Source organism: Rana temporaria, chromosome 8 (assembly GCF_905171775.1).
Source record: "Rana temporaria chromosome 8, aRanTem1.1, whole genome shotgun sequence".
Lineage (NCBI taxonomy): Eukaryota > Metazoa > Chordata > Amphibia > Anura > Ranidae > Rana > Rana temporaria.
In genome coordinates this window covers 95,295,309-95,311,334 of record NC_053496.1, presented here as the reverse complement: position 1 = coordinate 95,311,334, position 16,026 = coordinate 95,295,309, and the positions used below count along the sequence as shown (strand labels likewise).

Genomic DNA, 16,026 nt, shown 5'->3' with positions numbered 1-16,026 from the left:
CGAATGGGGACACCTGTTGTCAAGGAGGGGATTTCCCTCACATTGGAAAGATATACTCTTCCTTCCTGTTGAGTCTACAAGTCCAGAAGTGAAGGGGAATCTTACTAATAAGGCAGGGATAGCAGAGAGGTTAAAACCGCTGTCAGTATTTTTTCTATTTCTACTCTACCTAAAATGGGGGGGGGGGGGGTTTAGCCTTTAGATGTTTAATTTAGAACTCCTACAGGGACTTGGTGAAAGAAAAAATAAAGATAATTTCTGTGTGTGTTTGCGCTATCATCATACGAGGCACTATCAGGCAGATTGGATTTTTTCTCATATCCGATCTGTAATATTGAATGCATCTGAGCCTTGCACAATAAGCTGGCTGCCTTGAAGTTATGCATAAGCAAAAATGGTAAAGTCATTATAAAAATGATCTAAGAACAGAAATCATGCTATAAAAATCTGTTCGCCCATCTGAATTTCTTCTTAAAGCTGTAAACTGGATTTATAGTTATTAAAGAATACAATTCTCTGTTTCAATTACGGAAGTAAAACTTTTCAATTATTTGCCAATTTCTTTTTTCCATCTGGTAAAGCTCTTACAATCTGTACAATGACCATTGAACATCATAATATAATATCTCTAAGATTTTAGGATAAGGAAACTTTATGCCCTATAAGCACAGTACTATCTTCATATTATCAGGCTATAATGGATTAGTATAGATTATCTAGGAGGTAATGAGTAACTTTACCTTTTGCTAAGAGGTCTAAGAGCTACTAGGGGAATCGTCAACTCTCATATTAAGAGAGTTTATGTATATATGAGTTGGTAATTAGGAATATTTTATTTAGAGCCTTCATTTCTTTTGAGCTAATGTCTAACTTACAGAAAATTATACTGCATCACATTTTTCTTTATCATAGCGATTTTTACTTGAATTCACAGACTGGCATAAAGACAGGATAAAGATCGTTAACTATTGTGCCTCCTTTTTATATGGGTACCAGACGTTCTGCGGGTAAATGACAGGGTCTCTCCCTGTCTATTCACAGAATGTCTTGTATTCTGTGAATAGAATACATGGCAAATACTAGAAATAAAGCAATCTGTGCAGCCACAAATCATAAAAAAACATACAGAATTGTGAATGGTAAGTCGCAAGCAAAAACATTGTTGGCGTGATTCCACTACACCCTCAAAATAAAATAAAATTAACATAAAAGATGTAGCGCAACTTTTTATATAGGCATACTATATCCTTTTTATTAAGACACCAAATGTCCATAATAAAAATGTAAGTCCTTGAAGATTATATATTTCCAACCACCACGTGAAAATAGTGCAAAACTCCTTCCAAACTTCATGCACCCACCTTGTGCTGTAAATTAAATGCTTGCCTCTTTTTTTTTTTTTTTTTTTTTTTTTTTTGTAGAATTAGGTCAAAATGCGCTTTCTGCCACCCTTGGGGGGCAATCTTTAACGTAAATTGTACTTGTTATCTTCACCACATATACCATTCAGGAATATAAACTCACCGGCCACTTTATTGGGTTCACCTGTTGCTTAGTAAAGCGATTTGCTAATCAATCGAGCAGCAGCTCCCTGGATTTAGACATCTAGACAGGGTGAAGGCGAATTGAAAAAACCAAGCATCAGAATGTGAAAGAAAGGGATTTTAAGTGACTTTGAATGTAGTATAGTTGGTGCCAGACGGCTGATCCGAGTATTTCAAAAACGACTAGGATTTTCACACATAACCATCTCTAGAATTTACAGAGAATGGTCAGAAAAAAGTAAATATTTAGTGAGTGGCAGTTGTATGAACGAAAATGCCTTGATGTCAGAGGAGAATGGACAGACTGGTTTGAGATAATAGAAAGGCAACAGTAACTCAAATACCCACTCGTTGCAACCAAGGTATGCTGCAAAATATCACCTCTGAATGCACAACACATCAAACCTTGAAGCAGGTGGGTTACAGCAGCAGAAGACCACACCGGGTGTCACTTCTGTCATCTAAGAACAGGAAATTGAGGCTACAAATCATACAGGCTCACCAAAATTGGACCATAGAAGATTACTAAAACATTGCCTGGTCTAAGGTCTAAGGAGTCTCAATTTTCAGCTGCAACATTTCAGATGGTCGAGTCAGAATTTGGGCTAAACAATATGAAAGCATTGATCCATCCTGCCTTGTATAAATGGTTCAGGCTGGTAAAGGTGTGGGGAGATTTTTTTTTTTTTTGGGCTCTTTCGTACCAACTGAAGATAGTTTAACTGCCACGGCCTACATGAGTATTGTTGCTAACAAAGTCCATTCCTTTTATGACTACAGTGTATCCATCTTCTGATGGCTCCTTCCAGCAGTACAATGCACCATGTCACAAAGATCAAATAATCTCATCACTGGTTTCTTGAACATGACAATGAGGTCACTGTACTCCAATGGCCTCCACAGTCGCCAGATCTCAATCCAATAGAGCACTTTTGGTATGTGGTGGAACGGGAGTTTCACTTTATGGATGTGCAGCCGTAAATTAGCGTCAAAGTTGCTGCAATCATGTCAATGTGGATCAAAATTACTGAGGAATGTTTCCAACACCTTGTTGAATCTATGCCACAAAGAATTAAAGGGGTTGTAAACCCTTGTGTTTTTTCACCTTAATGCATCCTATGCATTAAGGCAAAATAAACTTCTGACACTGAGCGGCCTGCCATCCGCCCCCATTTTACTCACCTGAGCCCTTCAATCCCTCAGTGGAGACACGCTCTTCCTCTCTGCCCGGGGTTCTTGGCTCTTAATTGGATCGATTGATGGCAGCGCAGCCATTGGCTCCTGCTGCTGTCAATCAAATACAATGACCCGGGGGCGGGGCCGAGTCAGCATTCTGTGTCAATAGACGCTAATGCTGGACTCGGGAGCGCGCCTGCAAGGTAACTCCCCCGGGAGAGCACTTCTTCAAGGGGGTTTACCGATGCAGGGAGGAGCCGCAAAAGCCGCCGGGAGACCCCAGAAGACATTGATCGGGGCCACACTGCAAAACAGACTATACAGTGGAGGCAAGTATGACATGTTTGTTATTAAAAAAAAATAGGGTTTACAAACCCTTTAAGGCAATTCTGAAGACAAACAGTGGTCCAAGGTGTACCCAATAAAGTGGGCGGTTAGTGTTTATTTGACATCTGAAAACCAAGAAAATTACCCAATAGTGCTTTCTAGCTACATAATTTATTAATATGAGAGGATTAAAAACACTTACAAATTCTAGCCCTTCCAAGTGCTTTGAAAATCGCATAAAAACATCTAGTTCCACTTGAATCTCGCCACTCCATTCTCCCCCTCACAAAATGGGTGTGGGATGATGTTACCGACGTGGCTCCACCCTCTTTTATGTGTTGCGTCCCTTCCAAAGAATTTCCTCAGTAGATTTTTGTGAATGAATGGGGTGGGGGAGAGGTTTCTACATGACAAGATCTCCAGACTGTATGAGAATTTGAACTCGGTCTCGGCACCAGAAGAAGAGTGCTGTGTGTAGTATCCTAGTCGAATCGATAAAGAATATGTACAGTTAACGGCATCCATCTGAGCATAGGATGGCTACTGTTATTTTTTTCTGTAACTTCCACTTTAAAGCATTGAGACTTCTCAGTTAAGTGCATAACAAGTATGTGTTTCCAACTAACAGCAAAGTGAATGTGAACCTGAACACCCCTAAGTGAAAATGTCCAAATTGGGCCTAACGTGTCTATTTTGTGTGTCCACCATTATTTTCCAGCACTGCCTTAACCCACTTGGACATGGAGTTTACCAGAGCGTCACAGGTTGCCACTGGAGTCCTCTTCCACTCCGCCATAATGACATTACAGAGCTGGTGGATGTTGGAGACCTTGCTCCTCCAACTTCCGTTTTGAGGATGCCCCAGAGATGCCACATAGATGCTCAATAGGGTTTAGGTCTGGAGACATGCTTGGCCAGTCCATCACCTTTTTCCCTCTGCTTTTTTTGCAAGGCAGTGGTCATCTCGAAGGTGTATTTGGGGTCGTTATGTTGGAATACTGTCCTGCAACCCAGTCTCCAAAGGAAGGGGGATTATGCTTCAGTATGTCACATTACATGTTGGCATTTGTTTCCCTCAAACTGTAGCTCCCCAGTCCCGACAGCACTCATAAGGCCCCAGACCACGACACTCCCACCACCATGCTTTACTGTAGGCAAGACACACTTGTCTTTTGTACTCCTCACCTTGTTGCCGTGACACACGCTTGACATCATCTCAACCAAATAAGTTTATCTCGGTCATCAGACCACAGGAACTGGTCCCAGTAATCCATGTCTTTGGTCTGCTTGTCTTCAGCAAACTGTTTGTGGGATTTCTTGTGCATCATCTTTGGAAGAGGCTTCCTTCTAGGACAACAGCTATGCAGACCAATTTGATGCAGTGTGTGCGGCGTATGGTCTGATCACTGAAGCACTGACAGGCTGAACCCCCCCCCCCCCCCCCCTTCAACCTCTGTAGCAATGCTGGCAGCACTCCTGCATCTATTTCCCAAAGTCAACCTCTGGATATGACGCTGAGCATATGCACTCAACTTCTTTGATCGACCATGACGAGGGAGGCCTGTTCAGAGTGGAACCTGTCCTGTTAAATCACTGTATGGTCTTGGCCATCGTGCTGCAGCTCAGTTTCGGGTAATTTTGTTATAGCCTAGGCCATCTTTATGTAGAGCAACAATTATTTTTTGCAGATCTTTGCAATGCGGTGTCATGTTGAACTTCCAGTGACCAGTTTGAGTGAGAGCGATAAACACCACATTTAACACACCTGCTCCCCATTCACACCTGAGATCTTGTAACACCGAGTCACATGACGCTGGGGAGGGGAAATGGCTAATTGGGCCCAATTTGGACATTTTTTCACTTGGGGGGTGTACTCACTTTTGTTGCCAGCGGTTTAGCGGACATTAATGGCTGTTTGAGTTATTTTGAGGAGACAGCAAATTTACACTGTTATACAAGCTGTACACTCACTACTTTACATTGTAGCAAAGTGTAATTTCTTCAGTGTTGTCACATGAAAAAATATAATAAAATATTTACAAAAATGTGAGGAGTGTACTCACTTTTGTTAGATAATGTATGTATATTTTATAGTCTTTATTTTAATTTTTTTTATCAACCATATTTACCAAAATGATTGACAAATTCAAGGGCTTTAGTAGTGTGTGTGTGTGTGTGTGTGTGTGTGTGTGTGTGTGTGTGTGTGTGTGTGTTTGTTTTTTTTTTCCCCTAAGGGCTGCTTATAAGATTTACCTTGTAATGTTGCTATGTACTCGCTTTTGTGAGCTACTGTATAATCTTTGAACATATCTGACAATGACATCAGATCTGAGCGCTTATAAATACTTGTAAGTGTTGTAAATACTTAAAGCGGAGGTTCCATTACAAAAAAAAAAAAAATTAAAAGTCAGCAGCTACTAACACTGTAGCTGCTGACTTTTAATAAGGACACTTACCTGTCCTAGCCGCCAGCGATGTCTGCCCCCGCCGAGGCCGATCCTCGATCCTAGCAGCTCCAAGCGCCACCATCCACGGTAAGGGAAACGGGCAGTGAAGCTTCAATGCCCGTTTCCTACTGCGCATGTGCGAGCAGCGTGGCACTTTGTGAATGGGCCGGCTGCTTTCTGGGACACACACAGTTCCCAGAATGCAGCGCGCCCCATTCACAAGAAGACACCCAGTGTAGGAGGAAGAGAATCCACCGCGGTGGATGAAGAGGCATATTCGGCACTTCCGCATAGCAACAGCTATTTAGGGTGAGTAAAAAAAATGTTTTTTTTTGTTTTGGTGGAATTTTTTTTTTTCAGGTGGAACCTCCACTTTAATGTACATGCAGATAACCTGAACAAAACATATCTAATGCTGGGTCCACTTTGATGCTTATTTTTAAGCCAGCATTGGTGGCCATATAAGCAAAACTTACTACTAGGATCTAATTCGTTGTGCATCTGTGTCTGTTTAAACTTTTAAAACCATTTTTTTTTTTCAATTCTTCAGCATCAATACCACCGTAGAAGAAAGTCCTTTTACCTGCAAACAAAAAGAAGCTGAAACCATTGTGAATGCTGTAAGTGTTTAGTGATATCAGAAAAAAAAATTAAAACGTGATAAACTTTTGGTTGTTGAAATCGCTCATCAAGGGATAGGGTCCAGAATTACTTTTTTTTTTTTTTTTTTTTTTCTTTGAACTGTAAAGAAAAATAATTCTACCCAAACATTTTAAGTATGAGGAGATGCATGTATACATAATTACCTCACCTCTTTGTGCTAGTATTTTTGATGTGCATTTTCAGTTAACTTTTTACATGTTCTGGGCTTGCCACACATTACCTTGTGGCTTGTGTGCATCTTGACATGCAGCTAAATCCTTCTATTCTCCAAGAATCCAGGCTGCCAGTCCAAAACCTTTTATTAAAAAGAACAGGGTGAGTGAAACGGGGAAGAAAGGTAGAAAATATGTTGATTAAAATAAATGTAACCCGCAGTAAAGCATGCTTGTTATGCTCACCGTGGAACTTAAGGGGTTAAATATCTGCATTGGGTAAAAAGGCTGTTTGTGCTCGTCTTCTCTGATCCTCCTACTTTTAGTGTCCCCAATCCATCTTGCTCAGTTTGGTGTGTATTGCTAGAAAGCATTTTTTTTTGGGGGGGGGGGGGTACAGGGCCAATCGGCACTGTCCAGACAGGGGGTCAGGGGTCATGCAGCCTCAAAGGACAGTTGGAGGAGAATGAAAACTCTTCCTAGAAGCTTTAACCAGTGCTTGACCAGACGCTAATAGAAGTCACAAGACTGCTGATGAGAAAGGGTCTTTAGCAGTTTACATTTACTAAAACAATTCAGAATTTGGCGTGCAGTGGGGCAGCGGAATTTTATTGGTACCGTCAAAGGACATTGACAATTTAACTATGTTAAAAACAAATAAATGTATTGCATATACAGATTAAAACAATCCATAAAGCTACTAAGACTGTGTGACAAATAATACAATACATCAAATAAAGTCTTCTAATCATCTTCTAAACTCTTCTAATCTGTCCATTCTTTGTATAGAGATTTCTGCTGTGAAAAATTATTCTATGGACTATATGCTTCAAGATGTGTATCTTGGACACACCATTATTTTTAATGCCTATAGTGGCCTCATCCCAAAATAGTATTTTGGGATGAGGGTACCTTTTTTATAACCAGTTTCATGCACTGAGCAATTACTTGGAAATGCAATTATTTTAGTCATTTAAATGTTCTGTGTACCGTGGAAGACCAGATATAGTGAATACAGGGTCGTTGGCAAATGCCATGTATATGTATGCTTTAAAGTAGATCTATAGGCAAAACTTATTTATTTTCATTTTGGATAAAGCCCATAAGATTTATTTTTTTCGCCATCTGTGTCCCATTGCAGAGATTTCCCTTCACTTCCTGTCCCATAGCCAAACAGGAAGTGAGCAGAAATCCCTTGGGGACCCCCAGGTCACCAGAACTTGTGTGACCATTGGAAAATTTCCCCCTCTATTACTTTTCTGGGGACAACTCAAAATATGGGATTATCTTTTACTTTTTACGCATTTTTTTTTATTTTTTATTTTTTTATTTTTTTTTACATATAATGGAATTTCTCTGAAGGAACTTTTTTTTTTTTTATATTATTTTTTTACCAGAAAGCCGTCAACCAATATTAACACAGGAAAGGGCAGGCAGAAGCCACACTGTGCTTTGCAGTAATGGTCTCTGCCCCCTGCAAATGTAGGAGTGTACTGAGATTCTTAGAGGGAGGTGTGGAGGGCCCATGACCTCCTGGGCTCTTCGGTCAGCATAGCTGATACCAAAAGGCCATGCAGAATCCTAGTTCTGCCTAGGAGACCTTCCGCTCCCTTTACCTGCATCCATGATGCAAATATGTTTCTAACATCTTTGATCAGGAATGGCAAGCTCAGTCTTCTGATGCAGTTCCTTTTAAAAACAGTCCCATAAACATAATGTGCATTTGGTTCATTGGTATGCTCCATCTTTGAATCTCAAAGTTAGAACTTGAATAGAACTGCATATTTAAGGGAGGAAATTGCTGGCTTTGGGGAGGGGAGCTCCAGGAGTTCAGCATTCCCAAAGTATCTGTTTACAAGCAGGATTTGTGGAACTATTTCTCAGGAATGAAGCCACTTTCTTTGATGTGGCCAAAAGAGGAGATGACTGTATACTTTTTTTGCTTTGACTTGTTAAAAGGATAAGGTCACCTTTCATAACATGTTATATCCATATTCAGGGTGCAACCTCCCACTTTGACAAGTAGCGGAGGATCTTCTCCCCCACTAGCTGTCAAAATTTGTAAAAAACGCAGCCATGCAGGACTTATTCACAGTGCTCTGTGAATGGGAAAGCTACAAGTCCCAACATCCTTAGCAGCTATTGGCTTGTAGTTCTCAATGAACTATCATGGCACTGTGAGCATTGTGGTAGCTTGATTCTTCCTGTCAGTAAGTATCGGCTTGCCAGTATTGGGTACAAGCAAGCAGATACACTGACAGGTCTGGAGGAGTCCTACATGGCATCAGTGATCTGTTGATCGCTGGTGCAATGCTTTAACCACTTAAGGACCGCCTCCTGCACATACACGTCGGCAGAATGGCACGGCTGGGCACAAGCACGTATATATACGTCCTGTACTTGTACCCAGCCATGGGTCGCTCGAGTGCGGCGATCGGTCCCCGGAGCTGAAGAACGGGGAGAGCCGTGTGTAAACACGGCTTCCCCGTGCTTCACTGTGGCGGCGTATCGATCGCGTCATCCCCTTTTATAGGGGGAGACACGATCGATGACGTCACACCTACAGCCACACCCCCCTACAGTTGTAAACACTCACACAGTGAACCCTAACTCATACAGCGCCCCCTGTGGTTAACTCCCAAACTGCAACTGTCATTTTCACAATAAAGAATGCAATTTAAATGCATTTTTTGCTGTGAAAATGACAATGGTCCCAAAAATGTGTCCAAATTGTCCGAAGTGTCCGCCATAATGTTGCAGTCACGAAAAAAAATCGCTGATCGCCGCCATTAGTGGTAAAAAAAAAAAAAAAAAAATGCAATAAAACTATCCCCTATTTTGTAAACGCTATAAATTTTGCGCAAACCAACCGATAAACGATTATTGCGATTTTTTTTTTTTTTTTTTTTTTTTTACCAAAAATAGGTAGAAGAATACGTATCGGCCTAAACTGAGGAAAAAAAAATTATATATGTTTTTGGGGGATATTTATTATAGCAAAAAGTAAAAAATATTGCGTTTTTTTTTCAAAATTGTCGCTCTTTTTGTTTATAGCGCAAAAACTAAAAACCGCAGATGTGATCAAATACCACCAAAAGAAAGCTCTATTTGTGGGGGAAAAAAAGGAGCCACGTCGCACGACCGCGCAATTGTCTGTTAAAGCGACGCAGTCCCGAACTGTAAAAACACCTTGGGTCTTTAGCCAGCATATTGGTCCGGGGCTTAAGTGGTTAAAGGCCCCAGCAAAAAATAATGCTTTTTTTTATTTGTTTTACCTGAAAAAGAAATGTGCACTTCTTTATTTTAAAAGAAGACTAAGCACTACTGCAATGTTCTGTTGGGACAATAAAAATTGTTAAATTGTATAGAAAAGTGTGCTTGCTGCCCTGTTTAATATAAAATGTGTGTATCTGGAAACTGCAATACAATAGCATGCTGATTTTAATTCCAATTCTTCTGTAGTAAATTATAGAGCACCATCCTCGTGATGGTATAATACCCCATGCATAAAAAGCAGATTCCCGCCCTCCATAAAATGTTAATGCTGAAAACTGGTGCATAGTATGACAACACAGTGTATATGTGTTGTCATACTAGGGCAGCACAGTGGTGCAGTGAGTAGCACTTTCGCCTAGCAGCAAAAGGTTCGCTGGTTCGAATCCCAACCACGACACCATCTGCCTGGAGTTTGCATGTTCTCCCTGTGTCTGCGTGGGTTTCCTCCGGGTACTCCGGTTTCCTCCCACACTCCAAAGACATGCTGGTAGGTAAATTGGATCTCATTCAAATTGGCCCAGTATATATGTGTGTATGACTGTGTGTCCCTAGCGTGTCATGATCCTACGGGGTAAAAATGACCGCACCAACCAAGCAGATACTGGCTGGAAAAAGCGCCCAGAGGCGATTCAGTTCGCATGCGTTGCGCTATACAAGTCATTCATTCATTCATTCATTCATTCATTCATTCATATCTGTATAGAACTGTGCAATCTCCTCTCACCTGGGCTGTTTTAGTCAAAGGGTCTGCTTTACTTTTTCTTTTTTTTTTTTTTTTTACCAAAATCATGAATAAACATCCATCACACAAATTGTCTAAAAGGAATATGAAATCAGTAGTTTTTCAAATGGATACAGGAAGCCAATTGCACTCCTAATATAAAATAAGATGTAAATGCCTTCTGAGTGACTTTTTTTTTACTCTCCGCCAATGTCCTAGCTGGTAGTTTTTCCCCATTAGCGAAGCTGGCTGCATTGATGACAGCACAGAGTAATTATGCTCTTCTCTTGCAAGCAATTATGTTTGCCTGTAAGGCATGCAAAACCATGGCTCTGTCAGCTAATGAGCGAAAAATAAGTCTACATATCTCGCTGATAGAATCACCAAAACAATTTTGCTTTCCCACCTTGGCTCTAATGAAGTGTTTTTTTTGTTTGTTTGTTTTTTTGTAAATAAGGAAAGAAACTGATTACCTTGTTAATTGTTCTATTGGCATCCCTGATTTCCATCCTCAGCCTATCGGTTTAGCATCACACTATTCTGGTGCTTTTGTAGATCTCTTAAAGAGGCAGCTAGTGCTAGATAAATGAATATTTGAGTGTAATTCCTCCACACATAGGTATACATAGCTGATCAACTTTTCGTGTGCCAGGGTTTCATAATTGCGTAAATAGTGAGTTTCTGTGTTTTTAAAACGCTAATTTTTTAACCCTTTTAATGTTATTTACCCAATTTTATTTTAGACCCCTCCGTGTGGACCTGCAAAGTCTCTTCCAGAAGATGGTATGTGTACCCATTTTATTTTTTCTATTTTTTTCTGATGCAGTTTGGCAGGAGCTTTCTGATTCTATTTAATATATGGCTAACCAAAAAAAAAAAAATACAGTATATACAACCCCAATTTCAAAAAAGTTGGGGCGCTGGGTAAAATCTATATAAAAACAGAATGCAATGGTTTTGCAAATCGCATAAACCCATATTTTATTTACAATGGAAAACCTATATCAAATGTTTAAACTGAAAATTTAACATTTCATTAAATCTATGAACTTTTTTTCTTTAGGCAAGCTTTCTCTTACTTTTTTCCTTTGTTATCCTGTGTAATTTTTGTATTTTCCTTGTAAAGCACTTTGGGAAACAACTTTTTATCTAGCACCTTTAAAAAGGTAATCATTAAAGATCATTTTGAAATTGATGGCAGCAACTTTTTTGGAATTGGTGTAAATTCCTCTAATGTAGTAGGGGCTCAAAGTTTATATGTAGCCTGTAATCCGCTGCACTAATATGTAATATGCTGGCACTAGATAAATACAAGAAATGCATGCTTTAAATTGCTGGACTCGCACATTAAATGGGAAAGGTGTTGTCAGGAACGAGTATGGAGATCGAGATGCTAAGAGGGCTCCCCTTGCGGCTGAGTGCAACGCGACCCTGGAGTTGGGAACAGGAAGTGCAGTGCCCACAGAAGCACGGTTGGCCAGGTGCTTGCAGTCTGATGAGCTCAGCCACTGAGGGATGGCTGAGGCAGGCAGAACTGAGCTTGTTGTATTTAAATGGATGGAGATACCAGAAGCCAGGCTGGGGGTCCAACACAAGTAGGTCAGTCCAGAGCATATACAGGGGCGAGCCAAGGTCATACACGAGCAGGGTCCAAGTTCAAGCCGAGTGCAGAAGCAAGCCAAGGGTCAAACACAGGAGATCAGGAAGCGAGGTCATGGCAAGCCGGGTCACAACGGATGAGCACGGATCAGGAAACAAGGTCAAGGTACACAGGAGACTGAAGAGATAATCCAGCAATGAGCAGCTCCAGCAGCAGGCTTAAATAGACCAGGAAGTTAGTCATGTGATCTGTTCAGGTTAGAAGGAGGAAGTACCGCCCACTTTGGTCACCATGGCGGCCATGATTGTCTTGGGCGGAATTGCCAGTCCTTCCACGGCCATTTCCCTGACAGGTGCACTGGGAAATTATACAGATTGTATTGCATAAAAATAGCAGTATAAGGTAACTAGGCAACTAATGTAAAAGTAGCTCCTAAGAGCCATAAGACAGTGGCCAGGGCTCTAAGGCTGCATTCACACCTGAGCGTGGCGTTTTTTACCGAGATTTTGGACAGGTCTAGGGTCACCAATGTTAAAAGCAGAAAAACGCCCAAATCTGCCTTAAAAAAAAAAGTCCCAGAACTTGTTTGAGTTTCAGGCGTTTTTGAACTTATGGCTTCAGGCGTTTTGTAGTGGAGATGTGAACCATCTCCATAGAGAATAATAGATTTTTTCCCCTCCAGCGTTTTGTAGCTTCAGGCTTCAAGCTTCAAAACGCTCAGGTGTGAATGGGGTCTTACGAACTCCTGAAGAAAGTGTGGGCAGGCTTATGGTTGAGGTTGAATGGTTAGTAAAAGGAGAGCAGGGACATTACTGGTCTAGCAACATATCTAACTTGTTAAGACGGCACATGATTTAATGGCAACACCCAAAGGTAGTGTGTTTCTTGCTCGCCTGGCCACTGTGTAAGGGACTGGATGGCCATTCAGGTGGTTCTGCTTGGCAAGAACAGTGGGGCCCGCCCATAGCCTGGAGCCTCCGAGAGAAAGGGGAAAATGCCAGAAGCCTGCCAGAATGAGGAATAAGTTATGTATTCCACTATTCCGCCATCCATAATCCACAAGCAGTTAACTCTTGAAGTGTGGGGTCCCCACTAATAGATTTTGTATTTATTTTTTAGATCACAGAATTCCGCCTTTAAGTTTTTAAGAACAGCGGCTCCAAAAATTCCACATTTTAGGTTAAATGTACAAGCATTGAAATAACATTATTTTATATTTTGAGGTTTCTAACCTTTCTACTCCACCCATACACTTTGTATTCGATTTCCAGAAAGCTATAAATCTGAGAAATGTGGGATGGAAAAGCTGGCAAAGAGGCTATTGACAAAGCTTTTAACCTCCATTTGCCACCATTAGGCTGTGATCACATGGTACAGGGCTAATGTCCCTAATCGCTGCAAAAAATGAAATTTCCCAACTACTATTTGCTCTTGGACAATACCTTGTAGTATTTGCTTTCCAAAATAGGGTCCTTTTGTGGGCGTTTCATTGTGCTGGTGCTCCAGGGACTCCAAAAATGTGATAGGTAATCAGGAAATTAGATGTGTAATTTATGCTCCTTTAAAAGCCCAAAGGTGCTCCTTGAATTTTGGACCCCTCAATGCATCCAGGCTATGAAAATCTCACATGTGGTATCCTCATACTCGGTAGGCAAAGCAGAATGTGTTTTTGGGGTGTAATATGTATTAAGTATGTTTGTTTGTTTTATGCTGTGTAAGACATTACTCCAGAAGATTTACCCCCCTTCATGACCAGGCTATTTTTTGTGATACCGCACTGCATGCACAGTTGTGTGACACTGTACCTAAATAAAATTTATGGTCTCTTTTTCCCACAAATGGAGCTTTCTTTTGGTGGTATTTGATCACCTCTGGGTTTATTTTTTGCACTATAAACAAAAAAGACCCACAATTTTGAAAAAAAATAAAAAAAATTTTTAGGGCCGAGACAACTAATTGATTATGAAGTTAATCGATTACTATTTTCATAAACGATTAATTGGCCAGTAACATAATGGGTTTAAAAAAAATTAGCCCTTTATAGTACAAAAAGAGCAAATAATTACTATGTTAATATTATATTAATACGAAAAATCTTTGTACATTTGCTGAAGGAAAGAATGTTTGAAATTTTCACTTACTTGACATTCAGTTTTAAAATTAATGTAATTTCTGAACAAAAAACATACACTGTCTGAAAATTCCTTTGACCAAGAAGTTTTCTATCATTTCTAAACTTCCCCATCACTGTGGTTGAAAACAAAAGTCGATTTGACCCCATTACGATTAAAAAATCGAACGATTGTTCTTAAAAATAATTTTTGTTTTGAAGGAAGATGTTTTTGTATGGCCACACTTCTTTTTTTTTTTTTTTTTTTTTTTTTTTTTTTTTTTTTTAAGGTTATTAACCGATTAATCGAAAACAATAAATCGGCCAACTAATCGATTATGAAAATAATCGTTGCAGCCCTATTTTTTTGCTTTCTGCTATAAAAACTATCCAGTGAAAAAAGGTAAAATCTTGATCAGTTTGCGCAAAAGTTATAGCATCTACAAACTATGGGATATACTGTATTTTTTACTAGTAATGGCGGCGATCAGTGACTTATAGCGGGAATGCAATATTGCGTGGACAAATCAGACACTGACACTTTTTGGGGACCAGTGACACTAATGGTGATCAGTGCTAAAAAATATGCGCTGTCACTGTACTGACACTGGCTGGGAAGGGGTTAACATCAAGGCAGTCAAAGGTTTAATTGTGTGCCTAGCCATTGTTTGTGTTCTGTGTGGGAGGCTAAGGCAAGACATGGATCCACGTCCCTGCTTTGACAGGATCCATGCCTTCTGTACTGCCATACTCTCTTAATTTTCAATTAATGCATATATTTTTTTTTTACCTAACCCTGCTTTAAACTTCTCCAACTTTATCCCTGACCTGTCTGGTGTGTTCCTTGGCCTTCATGATTCGGTTTTGTTCACTAAGGTCCTCTAACAAACCTCTGAGGGCTTCACAGAACAGCTGTATTTATACAGAGATTAAATTACACACAGGTGGACTCTATTTACTAATTGGGTGACTTCTGAAGGCAATTGGGTTCCACTAGATTTTAGTTAAGTAAAGGGGGCTGAATACAAATGCACGCTACACTTTTCACATATTTGGAAAACCATTTATCATTTACCTTCCACCTCACAACTATGTGCCACTTTGTGTTGGTCTATCACATAAAAATACATTTACGTTTTTGGTTGCAACATGATAAAATGTAGAAAATTTCAAGGGGTATGAATACTTTTTCAAGGCAGTGTGTGTTTATAGTTGAACTGTGTGGTCTGCAAGCGGTTAATTACTATTTTGCGGGGGAAAAAATGTTTTTAATTTTCCAAAAAAAAATTGTGACAAAAAAATTACAAGTTTAAAAAAACTTGCCATGGACTGTATAGTTTCCAAAACGGGGTGATTTGAGGGGTATTTATACTGTCCAGGCATTTTAGGGCCTCAAGAAATAAGATGGGCCTTTAGTACATCAGGATTGATACATTTTCAAATCTATATAATAGATTGTAGGCTCTAACTTTTACAAAGACTAAATAATAGAAACCGATTTTAAGTTATTTTTACCAAAGAAATGTAGCGGAATATATTTTGGCCTAAATTTATAAACAAAGATTTATTTGCAAAATTTTATAACCAAAACTTAGAAAAACATGTATTTTTTTTTCCTTTCAATAATTACAGTAATTTGTCATTGTATATAACACAAATAATTTAAATAGCACCTAAAGAAAGTTTGGTTTTGGATTAAAAAAACAATAACATTTTATTCGGGCACAGTGTTTCATCACTAATTGGTTCAAATTGTAAAAGCGCTGAAAACCGAAACATTACCTGGGCAGGAAGGGGGTGAAAGTGTCCAGTATTGAGGTGGTTAAACACGTGATCAGAGATGTATTTTAAAGACTTTTCAAGCTAAGCAATATCTGTTTTCAGCCAATTTAGCATGATGCTCCAAAAACTTATTGTTCTTTTTGTTAATAGAAATGATACAAATGTTGTTCCTTTTTTCTAGCCTTCTAGTCTAGCTTAATAAATCGCTTTGAGCTTAAAACGGGGGTT

The 16,026-nt window shown here is 39.7% G+C and overlaps 1 protein-coding gene across 1 annotated transcript in view; it reads left to right on the top strand.

Moving 5' to 3' along the window:
* PPA1 (inorganic pyrophosphatase 1) overlaps positions 1-16,026 on the top strand; it is a 122,641-nt gene that overhangs the window by 105,345 nt on the left and 1,270 nt on the right. The window contains exons 9-10 of the mRNA XM_040362321.1: positions 6,045-6,114; positions 11,050-11,089. Coding sequence (XP_040218255.1) covers positions 6,045-6,114; positions 11,050-11,089 — 110 coding nt within the window. The remainder of the gene's footprint in view (positions 1-6,044; positions 6,115-11,049; positions 11,090-16,026) is intronic.